The sequence below is a fragment of the Equus asinus genome, chromosome 17 (genome assembly GCF_041296235.1).
Source record: "Equus asinus isolate D_3611 breed Donkey chromosome 17, EquAss-T2T_v2, whole genome shotgun sequence".
Taxonomy (NCBI): domain Eukaryota; kingdom Metazoa; phylum Chordata; class Mammalia; order Perissodactyla; family Equidae; genus Equus; species Equus asinus.
This window is the reverse complement of record NC_091806.1, coordinates 40,836,221-40,847,661: the sequence shown is the minus strand read 5'-3', so window position 1 is coordinate 40,847,661 and position 11,441 is coordinate 40,836,221. Positions and strand designations below refer to the sequence as shown.

General features: G+C 48.2%; 1 protein-coding gene across 1 annotated transcript; it reads right to left on the bottom strand.

Moving 5' to 3' along the window:
• Nucleotides 1-4,357: 4,357 nt before the first annotated feature.
• Nucleotides 4,358-7,674, bottom strand: POLR2G (RNA polymerase II subunit G). Its single transcript, XM_014834368.3, has 8 exons — nt 7,545-7,674; nt 7,302-7,411; nt 6,233-6,392; nt 5,347-5,397; nt 5,175-5,240; nt 5,000-5,071; nt 4,792-4,825; nt 4,358-4,576 (listed from the first exon to the last, which is right to left on the bottom strand). Exons 1-8 carry the CDS (start codon nt 7,554-7,556, stop codon nt 4,563-4,565), a joined length of 519 nt encoding a protein of 172 aa, XP_014689854.1. The 5' UTR covers nt 7,557-7,674; the 3' UTR covers nt 4,358-4,562.
• Between the last annotated feature and the right edge of the window lie 3,767 nt (nt 7,675-11,441).

Genomic DNA, 11,441 nt, shown 5'->3' with positions numbered 1-11,441 from the left:
CCTGAGCTAATATCTGTTGCTAATCTTCCCCTCTCTCTTTTTTTTCCTTCCCCAAAGTCCCAGTACATGGTTGTATATTCTAGTTGTTTTTCTAGTTCTATATGAGCCCCTACCTAGCAACCAGTAAATAGTTGTGTGTTCTAGTTGTAAGTCCTTCTAGTTTTTCTGTGTGAGCTGTTGCTCAGCATAACGACTGACAGACGAGTGGTCTGGTTCCGCACCGGGGACCGGAACCGAGCTGCCAAGCAGAGCGCATCCAACTTTAACCACTAAGCCATCAGGGCTGGCTCAAGGTGTGCTTTTTAATAGCCATGTTCTCAAGGAAAGCGTCCCCATTGCCTTGGTCTTGTTTGTGCCTGAGTTTCCAGCACTTGTATTTACGTGAGGGCAGTGATGCTTTCGACTTTGGTGTCTAGCTCACTTCTCCTGCCCACTTGGTGAAGCTCAACCTACCTCTCCAACATGACCTGCCACTTCCCCTTCCCGAAGGATGGATGGGGCTCCAGGCGGGTAAAAGGGTCTTCTCACTGGGCTAAACCCACGTGCAAGCTCCAGAGTCCAGGGCTCTGCTCATTTGGTCACCCTACCTCATGTCTTTCCCATTGTGTCCGATAAGCCAAATAGGAGCCCTCACCTGCCTCGGAGACTGTTTTACACGCACACTTTCCCAGACTTGAGCAGTTCTCAACTGAGAAGCAAGTGGGCTTAGTGAGTAAAGGATGGTATTTGGAGTCAGACTAACCTGGGTTGAAATTCTAACAATGCTTTTGGGCAAATTACCTGACCACATTTTCCCCCATCTACAAAATGGGGTCAAATTACCCACCTCACAAGGTTACAGTAGGTTACATGAGACAATGTCTGTGAAAGCACTTGGCAGAGTTGGTGGCTGAACTTCCTTTCACTCACACACCACAAGGCAGGCGGTGAATTAATTCCTTTATGTTCATCCAGGATGGAGTGGATTGCAATGGGCTATTCATTACAGAAAGGAGCTTCCTGCAGGAGAGCATAAATGTACACATCCTCACCTTTCCTCCCTCTCGGGGTGAGATGCTGCTGCCTCTAGAAAAGATCCTCTGAGACCCGCGCTGGGAAAGCCAGATGGCTGTGACTGGGGTTGCCATGGCAACACCACCTAAGGAGACTGTGACCCTGCTGAGTCTCTTTCATTCATAATCAGGATGACATTTGGAGTCGTTTCAGTACTGTGCTTGAACACTGGCGTGTCTGCCCACCTATGCATGAAGGGAAGGGATGAGGGGCTCTTCTAAGGTCCTGAGTCTGAGACCAGCTCAGCAGGATCTGGGCCGCTGGCAGATCTCCTTGCTAAGGTGAATATTGGTCTGGACAGCCATCGGCAACCTCGGAGGCATGAGACAATGAAGGCAGGCCCAGGGCTGTATGGGATGTAGTGAAATTGCATCAAGCTGTCTGCGGCTCATATGCCCCCAACTTGAATGAAGACAGGGGCCAGGGAAAGCGGTAGTGAGACCCACATGGCCACGGGTGGGAGAAAGGTGGTTCCCAGTCACTCCTCAGCCACCCAGGGCCTGGCAAGAAGAGCTGTGATGGCTTTGGAGTCGAACTGACAGTTAAAAAAAAAAAAAAAAGGCAAAGCTCCACTACTCACTAGCTGTGTGAACTTAGGCCTGTTAGTTCCTCTCTCTGACCTGTTTTATCAACAATAAAGTGGGATAACAGAACCTATGTCATGGGACAGTTGTAAAAATTCAGTAAAGTGTGTAAAGGATTCAGCATGTTACCAGGCAGATATTCTAGTTTCTGTTGGCCTATGACCAATAAGAGGCTGTAACTTTCAGACTCCCCTAGTGGCAAACGTTAAAAGACCAGAAGAGTCCTGGAGACCATCTCCAGACCATCCCTACTTATGCCCTTCCCTACTCAGTGCCAGCCTTTTTTTTTGCTAAGGAAGATTTGTGCTGAGCCAACATCTGTTGCCAGTCTTCCTCTTTTTGCCTGAGGAAAATTCACCGTGTGTGTGTGTGCTACCATCTGTGCCAATCTTCCTCTATTTTGTATGTGGGTTGCTGCCACAGCACGGCCACTGATGAGTGGTGTAGGTCCGTGCCCAGGAACTGAACCTGGGTCACCAAAGAGGAGGGCAGCAAACTTAACCACTAGGCCACAGGGCCAGCCCCCAGTGCCACACTCTTGGTGGGTGCCACACTCTACATCCTCACCAGCATCCATATGCTGTTCCATGAGCTGTTTCTCTATCCATCTCTGCCTTCTAGGCCTGGTGTTACTTCCAGGTTATCCTGACATAATTTACAGATGGGTGGTTCCATTTGAGAACTTGGAGAGTTTTACTCTTGGTGAAACACATGGTGTTTATGGCCTCAAGGAAATTCCTACAAGCTATTTAATCAACTCACAGTATGGTGAAGTGATATCGCACTTTGTTTCCATTGGAAAATTCATTGCAAATCCAGCAAAGAAACTTTCCTGGATTCAACAAATTTGGAAAACCTGGCACAGTGCTGAGAGCTGGAGATACAAAAGTGAAAGGGGATGCATGTGAATCTATAATTATCTCAATAAAATACTTGAAACTACATAATAAAAAAATCAAAAGGGACAATAACAAAATAGCATGTTTGTGAAACACTCTAGAGGTGTGAGTGGAAGAGCCTGTCTGCCCAGGAGTGGTGACAGTGAGGAGAAAGGAACCACATTCAAGTGCCTTTTTTTTTTTGAGGAAGATTAACCCTAAGCGAACTACTGCCAATCCTCCTCTTTTTGCTGAAGAAGACTGGCCCTGAGCTAACATCCGTGCCCATCTTCCTCTACTTTATATGTGGGACGCCTACCACAGCATGGCTTGCCAAGCGGTGCCATGTCTGCACCTGGGATCCGAGCCGGCGAACCCCGGGCCACCAAGAAGCAAAATGTGCGAACTTAACCACTGCACCACCAGGCTGGCCCCTCAAGCGCCTTTTTCTTACCATGTTCCAGGTACTATTCTGGATGCTTCATATGGGGGTTTCTGGACCTCAGCACAATGACATTTGGGGCGAAATAATTCTTGGTTGTGGGGAGCTAGACACTGTGGGATGTTTAGCAGCATCCCTGATCTCTACGCACGAGAAGGCAGTAGCATCCGCCACCCAGTTGTGACAACCAAAAATGTCAGTGCCAAATGTCCCCAGGGGACCAAAATCACCACCAGTTGATAATCACTGCTTTATATACATTATAGAAATTACCTGATTATAATTAACAGTTGAGTGTCTAGCATGGGCCAGGTTCTATACCAGCCACTTGCACATAAGGATCTGAACCCAGGGGCTGGCCCCATGGCTGAGTGGTTAAGTTCGCGCGCTCCGCTGCAGGCGGCCCAGTGTTTCGTTGGTTCGAATCCTGGGCGCTGACATGGCACTGCTCGTCAAACCACGCTGAGGCAGGTCCCACATGCCACAACTAGAAGGACCCACAACGAAGAATGTACAATTACATACCGGGAGGCTTTGGGGAGAAAATGGAAAAAATAAAAAAATCTTTAAAGGATTTTTAAAAAAAGGATCTGAACCCAGCAGCAACTATGCAAAGAGGGCTGTATGCCCATTTTACGATGAGGGAGCATAAGGTCGCCCCGCTGGGACTGAAACCCAGTTCTGTATCAGTCCAAATACCATGCTTTCCACTATATAGCCCTGCTTCCCAAGGAAGTCAGGAAAGCTGGAACAACAAAAAAAAAGAATTGACTGAGATGTGACAGATTGCTAGGCAGAAGCACACAGGCTGGGAAAGTGCATTCCAAGGTAGACAAATAGTATTGCGAAGGCATAGTGTGAGGAGGGTAATGTGTGTTCAATCTTATAGACATTTTATGTATTTTTGTTGTGTTACCTTCACAAGATTATGAGCTTTTCACATCTTCAGCTGAGCTTAGTATAGTGATTGATTAGCAAATAAAGGCCTCTGTTGTTTATATACCCATCCTAGGAAGAACTGCGTTGGGACCCCACAAATCGTGTCATTACTCTCCCCTTGTTCACCTCTCCCATCTGCTGTTTCCTCTCCCCTCTTTCCCAGCTGTACCCTTGGTTATTTTTCAGGGTGGGGGAAGGGCGAATACTCTGAAACAAGATTGGGCCTCAGAGTGGCTCAATGATAGTTATCATTTGCTAGAAGCCAAAGATCCAACATTAGTGCCTTTGGTTCAATGAGGTCAACTTTAGACGTTGGCAAAAGGGTTAGTGAGACCCGTGGATGGCTGTGGCTAGCTGAGGCATCAGGCCAAGAAAAGAGGGGCTAGTTAGTGAGCACCTGGCCCACAGCCTTTTAAAAAAAGAGTTGTTCTCACCAAAGAAAAAAGGAGCTAACACTTCCATGAAAATCAAGGACCTTTTATGGTTAGGACATAGAGTCAAAAGTCTGGCAGTGGCTGCTAAGCTGCAAGAAAAGCCAGATGTCTTCTGGGGACAAGGAACCTTCCTTGTCTCCCCCACACCAGCGACATGGGGCCTCTGGACAACATGGAAGTGTGACAGTCAGATCTTCTAGATAAGGACCAAACAAGGTAGGAGGCCCTGGGCTCAGCTCACAAGCCCTGTGAGAACAGGAAAAGCACATCAGTTAGACTCAGAGCTTGGGGCAGCCATAACCACGTACCTCCCATCCCAAGGGGCGCATGGCCTGGATCTTCCAAGCAGACAGCGAGTTTCTTTCACCTGTGACTCAGGTATTAAAGCCCACATCCACCCACCGCCAGGAACAAAGCCCTTTTCCAAGCAACAACCCTGGCACATGTGATTGGGCACTCACCCAAGTAATCGTCCATCAGGGAGCCAATAGCAAACTGCACAAGGGAAGGTAAAAAGGAAATGAAGCCAAAGCAAGCACAGAACTGTCCTCTAACCCCCAGCCATAGGCCTTCTGCCCACCCAACCCCTTTTCCTGGCAGAAGAGCACAAACCCTCCTGGAACTCCCAGCTCTGCCTGGTACAGACAGGGAGGCAGGCAAGAGACTCACAATGTCATTCTTGTCCACACGTGTCCCCACAATCTTCAAGCGGATCTCATCATCCTGCTGAATCACAATGTCCTGGGGATGAGGGAACAGTGTACTCAGACACCCCCAGGCCAATACTCTCCCGAGAGTGGCTCATTCCCTCCTCCCTCTCGCTGAGTTCTTCCTCCCCACTCACCTCATCCATTGTCTTGTAACATGGTGGGTTGGAGTTAGGATCAAACTCCATTTCTGACGGGATGGACTAAAAGGAAAGGGGGACTGGGTCAGCATTTTAAATAGATGCTTCCACAGATGGTCATGCATGGGTGTCTCTCCTCCTTGGCCCCACCCAGCATGTCCAGACTTACATGTCGAGAGATAAAACAGGACATAGGTCCAATTTCTGTGAAGAGTCCAACCTGCAAGGAAAATGAGAGACCTAGGGGCTGGCCCCGTGGCTGAGTGGTTAAGTTCGCACGCTCTGCTGCAGGCGGCCCAGTGTTTTGTTGGTTCGAATCCTGGGCGCGGACATGGCACCGCTCATCAAACCACGCTGAGGCAGCGTCCCACGTGCCACAACTAGAAGGACCCACAACGAACAATATACAACTATGTACTGGGGGGCTTTGGGGAGAAAGAGGAAAAAATAAAATCTTTAAAAAAATAAATAAATAAAATAAAATAAAATAAAAAAAGAAAATGAGTGACCTTGCTTTTTCCTTTGCCCCTAAAGTCCTCTAAGCTTCCCATCTTTATCTGATTTCTAATAATATTCTTCCTGTTTTTAAACCACTCTGAATTGTAGCATTTGTTTTATTTCTCTCTTTTTTCAAGCTTTCACTTTACGTTACACAAATACAGGGTAGTAGTAAAGAGCTGAGGCCTGGCACTTGTCAGTCTGGGATGTGAACAAATTGTCACATGACCTTGGCCAGTAGACTTAATTTCTCTAAGCTTAAGTATCTATAAAAAGGGATAAAACCAACCACCTCACAGAGTCATTATGAAGCTTTGCACAATACTCGGCCCACAGTAGCTACTCAAGCAATGGAGGTTACTGTCGTTATGACTATGAATACTGACTTACATACCCCTGAGTGAGGCAGGGCGAGATTACCACACCATTTGACAGGTGAGGAAACTGAAGCCCAAAGAAGTGACTTGGCCAAGGACACAGAGTTAGCAAGTGCAGTTGGGACCCATCCCACATCTTCTGAGGGACCACCCCACTGCCTCCCCTGTGTGTGGTCTCACCTTGTTGACCTGAGTGACAACAGCATCCACAACCTCCCCTTTAAAGGGCCGGAAAACAATGGCCTTGTACTTCACTGGATAAAGGACAAAGCCTCGGCCTGGCTGGATCACACCAGCACCGATATTGTCGATGGTGGTGACAGCAATTACGAAGCCATATCTGCAAGGAGGATGAGAGAGAGAAAGGCACTGTGTGTGAAGAGCCTCTAAAAACCATCTACAACAAGAGTCAGTGAGCCTGAGGGTTGGGGGACAGCACAAAAGGGAAGTAGTGGTACCCCTGCCCCCAGAGAGCTTGATGACCAAGGCAGAAGACCGGACACTGATCAGTATCTATGCTGCCAAATGCTGCTCTAGTAATTTCATGATAAATGTACAAGAAGGCGGCAGTCCTCGAGCCAAGAGACCACAATCTTTGAGATGCCTCAGAATCACCTGGCAGGAACTTAATAAAATGCATATTCCCAGGCCTGTCAGCAGACAGTCTCGATTCTGTAGGGGTGAGATGAGGCTCAAGAACCCGCATGTTCAAGAAACACCCCAGGTTATTCTGATGATGGAGGCCCAAGTACTCCATAGCCCTGGGCTCATCGCAGCTCACTCACATCACAGTGTCAGAGGCACCTCTGTGCAGAGCCCAGAGACTGCCATGCCAGGTCCCTGGGCGCGGGGGATGGAGAAAATCAGCAGAATCACAGAGAGAGAGCAAACACAGGAACAGTGTTAGACTGTGAGCTCCAGGAGGGCTGCCCTCATTGTCTTATTCGCTGCACTGTTCCCAGGGCCCAGCACAAAACCTGGCACGCAGCAGGAGCTTTAGGAATGTTTGCAGAGTAAATGAATGACCAATCTCAGCTGAGGGAAGGACGTCCTGTAATCCAGCTTTGCAAAGGCCGTAGTGGGAACCCAAAGAAGGAAGCAATTGACTGCGTGGGGCGCCTGGGAGGGTGAGAGGGTTCCCCAGAGTAGGTGGCAGGCCCTTGCAGGATGAGTAGGAGTTGGGGAGGGGCTGCAGGCATAGGGCTCCGTGTGCGCAGTGATCAGGCGGCACGGAGGGCGCCGCACTTACTTGCCGGTGCAGGTCCCCTCCACCTCGGTGAAGAGCTTCTGCTTCACCGTGTTGAGCAGGTTGGGGCCGAAGTAGCGCGGGTGCAACAGGATCTCGTGCTCCAAGGAGATCTGCGGGGAAAGGGGGATAGAGACCAAGCCAGGCTCGGCAGGGATATGGGGCAAGAAGTGGCCCCTCGTCCCGGCGCCCCGACTCGCTCCTCCCCTCGACCCTGCCCTCGCCGCCACCCCGCGCCCTGCTCACGTGGTAGAACATCTTCCCGGACAAGGCGGGAAAGCAGCAGCGCCCGTAACTGCCGCGGCAGCGGTGCCTCCAGACCAACCGGAAACACACGCAGCCTCCCCATCCCCACTTCCGGGTCTGCCCCCTCTGCGGACGCAATTGGGCCTCGCTGTCGTGGGCGGGGAATCCACGAAGCCCCGCCCCCTTCTCCCCGCCCACCCGCGGTCGAAGAGCCCAACTCCCATAAATTAACAGTGCCTGCCCTAGAATAGATGCTCAGTAGATACTTTCAAACAGAATTAGTTAATTAATGGAAGCTGGCATAAGTAAAGCGCTTTAGCACAGTGCATTCATTCAGCAAATATTTGCAGACTGCTTTCACAAGTAAGAATAGTAAGTAGCCGCTCTTACCTCCTTTAGTCCATCCAGCAACTTCATGAGGCAGGCTTTACTGTTATTCCCATTTACACAGGAGGTCGCGCGCTGCGTCAGAGGGCTGAGGTCACTCAGGGCCGGGATTCAGATTCAGGATGTCTAACTCCAAGACTCTTGCATACTCAGGCATTCCGGTGCCAGGGAAGCGGGAGAACTCCCCCCACCTTTTCCTTAAGGTTCTTATGGCTGGTCAAACAATTTAAAAAGAAGGTTAGCAGGAGAAAATCAAACAAAGTTTAATAGCGTGTATACATGGAAGAAACTCAGGGGACACTGAGTAACTCAGCCAACTGGCTGAGGCTGCCTGTTTAAGTATCTTCAGCTACAGACAAGGAGGACATGTGGGGTAGTGATTTGGGGCTTCAAAGGGGAGGAAGGCAACCGACGTGGAAAGGGAAAAGCAAATGTTTGGTAAATAGAACTTTGATAACAGTGGGCTTAGCAAGGATCCTCCCAGTCTACCAAAACCCAGAGTTATCTATGGTGACAGCCTGCCCTGGAGACAGGCCTTTATTTTAAATTTATTTTAGGCAGTTAGGAGGGGAAGGTCGAATGTTCTTGCTGAGTCTGAGCCTTTATTGTCTTCAGCTCGAAATAATCCGCATACCACAGTGGCGCATCTTGGGGTGGCCTGCCTGGACCCCATCACCAGATACTATGCATGCACTAATTTGTTCAACAAACATTTATTTAGCATCCATTCCTTGTCAGGCGCTGGTAGTTTGGAGATGAAGCAGCCAAAGTCAGAGCCCAGAGGGTAGTGCTCCCTCCCCGTGTGAGAACCACGTCATTATGCTCCTCCTCCTCCTCCCAGGCCCCCTGTCACACACACACACACACACAAGGGATCTAGAGAACCTGTAAGCCCTTGTTTATTCCTTCAACTCTGCCCACATTTTTGTAGATAGTCCCTTTATTAAACTCACCTCAATTAACAAGAGTGAGTATGCAACTGTTCCCGCCTGAGACTCTGACTTATAAAAGGGCCGTGCAGAGAGAGGCAGAAACACCATGAGACACAGACCTGTGAGAAAGGCTCGGGAAGAGCAGCTGGTTCTAGAGCCAGGGCAGTCTATGTGGCCTTGAGCAAACTCCTTGTTGCCTGAGTAAGTTTTTGTATGTTGTAAGTAAAAGAGCCTGTCCTCCCCTCCTGCAAGAACAGAGACCTCATGCTTCCTCAGAGCTGACACTCTCCAGCTCCCATTGATGCTGCCCGTCTCCTAGAGTGGTTGAGGCCATCATTCAGTGGCTCAGACCCCATCAGGATCCCCTCTGCCCATGACCAGGCAAGGAAGAAGATGAGTGGGCCTCAATACCCCTGACTACCTGCTCCCCTCTTTTCCAGTCAGTGTCCCCGCAAGGGCAACCTTACCTGCTGACAGTAGTGTGCTGGAGCTGACTACAAGAACCCATTGTTAATATTTCAGGAATTTTCCAAGGCAGTGGTTAAACACAGCCATTATTAAAATTGTAATTATTTTAACTTACAATGAAGTGAATTATATGAAAAAACAAAGAGATATAAACGAAACAAGTTTGGCAATATACTGATAATTTTTGAAGCCAGATGATGGATAATGGTGGTTTATTACGCTTGTCCTTCTACTTTTGTGTGTTTGAAATTGTTCATAATAAAAAGCTGGGAGAAAACAAAGGTAATTGTGATATTGTGATTTATAATAAGAAACATATATTTGGTCTTTGTCTCTGTTCCTGGCACAGAGCTCCTGAAATTTAGGAAAAATTTAGGAAATCCTTGAAATTTCCTAAGTGACATTAATTTCCACAAGATGTGGAATGAAAGAAACGAAAGAAACCTTAACTAAATTGGAGTCAGGAAGGCCTGTAGGGGGAGCTCTCACACCCTATCGCACATCTCAGAGACACCAAGCAGGAAAAGACAGACAGGAAGTAAAACTGCCTTACTACTGAAGGGAGATTTCTCTCCCTACCCAGCAACAACCCTCAAAAGAGAAATGCTGCTGCTCAGCCAATGAGAAATGCCAATTAGAAGAGCCACTGAGAAGCCCTTGCTGCCCTGAGCTGTTTCTTTCCCCCAATGGACTTTTCTTTGGAATAGCCCCTCCCTACTCCCTTTTTCTCTATAAAGTTGCTCCTCTGGGTTGGATTTTTTTTTTTTTTCTTACAGATTGGCCCTGGGACCACCATGTGGCTGAGTGATTAAGTTCATGCTCTTTGCTTGGGCGGCCTGGAATTTCCCTGGTCCAGATCCCAGGCACGACATGGCACCGCTCATCAGGCCATGCTGAGATGGCTGTCCCACATAGCACAACCAGAAGGACCTACAACTAGAATATACAGCTATGTACTGGAGGGCTTTGGGGAGAAGAAGAAGAAGAAAAAGGAAAATAAAAAAGATTGGCAACAGATGTTAGCTCAGGGCCAATCTAAAAAAAAAAAGATTGTCTCTGAGCTAACATCTGTTGCCAATCTTCCTCTTTTTTTTTTCTTCTCCCCAAAGCCCCCCAGTACATAGTTGTATATTCTAGTTGTAGGTCCTTCTGGTTGTGCTATGTGGGACAGCCATCTCAGCATGGCCTGATGAGCAGCGCTAGGTCTGTGCCCAGGATCCCAACTGGTGAAACCCTGGGCTGCGGAAGCAGAGCGTGCAAACTTAACCACTTGGCCATGGGGCCTGCCCTCTGTTGGATTTGCCTATGGTTTGCCATAGCATGCACTTCCCAAATTGCAATTCTTTTAGCTATTGCTGAATAGATTTGTTTTGAGGCTTTTCGAGTCAACAGTGATAAGAGCAATAAAGATGTCTTGATATTCATAACAAACCCCTTTCAACCATACCTGAGTTTATGTTAAAGAGGTGACTTTTGCTAAGAACCTTAGGATGGGGGCTGGTTGCCAGGGGACCAACAGTGTGTGATTGGAACTTTCAGTCTCACCCCCCCGCCCCCGACCTCCAGGGAGGAGAGAGGGGCCAGAGGTTGAATCGCTGGTCAATAGTCAATGATTTAATCAATCATGCCTACATAATGAAGTCTCTATAAAAACCCAAAAGGGTAAGATTCGGAGAACTTTTGGGTTGGTGAGCACGTGGAAATTTGGGGAGCATGCTATGTTGTGGTAGGCGTCCCATATATAAAAAAAGTAGAGGAAGATGGGCACGGATGTTAGCTCAGGGCCAGTCTTCCTCAAAAAAAAAAAAAAAACAAACAAAACTACAATGAGATACTACTACCTGGCTATTAGAATAGCTAACAAAACAAAATAAATTTTATTTTGTTTTATTCATTTATTTATTTTTAGAGGAAGATTAGCCCTGAGCTAACATCTGCCGCCAATCCTCCTCTCTTTGCTGAGGAAGACTGGCCCTGAGCTAACATCCGTGCCCATCTTTCTCTACTTTTTTTATATGTGGGACACCTACCACAGCATGGCTTGCCAAGTGGTGCCATGTCCGCACCCGGGATCTGAACCAGTGAACCCCAGGCCGCTGAAGTGGAAGCA

What these genes read in the sequence shown, in the direction of transcription:
- POLR2G (XM_014834368.3), bottom strand. An exon ending in TTGTCACTCAGGTCAACAAG is followed by an intron (nt 5,398 to 6,232) that starts GTGAGACCACAC and finishes TTTTCCTTGCAG; the next exon opens with GTTGGACTCTTCACAGAAAT. An exon ending in CCTGTTTTATCTCTCGACAT is followed by an intron (nt 5,241 to 5,346) that starts GTAAGTCTGGAC and finishes CTTTCCTTTTAG; the next exon opens with TCCATCCCGTCAGAAATGGA.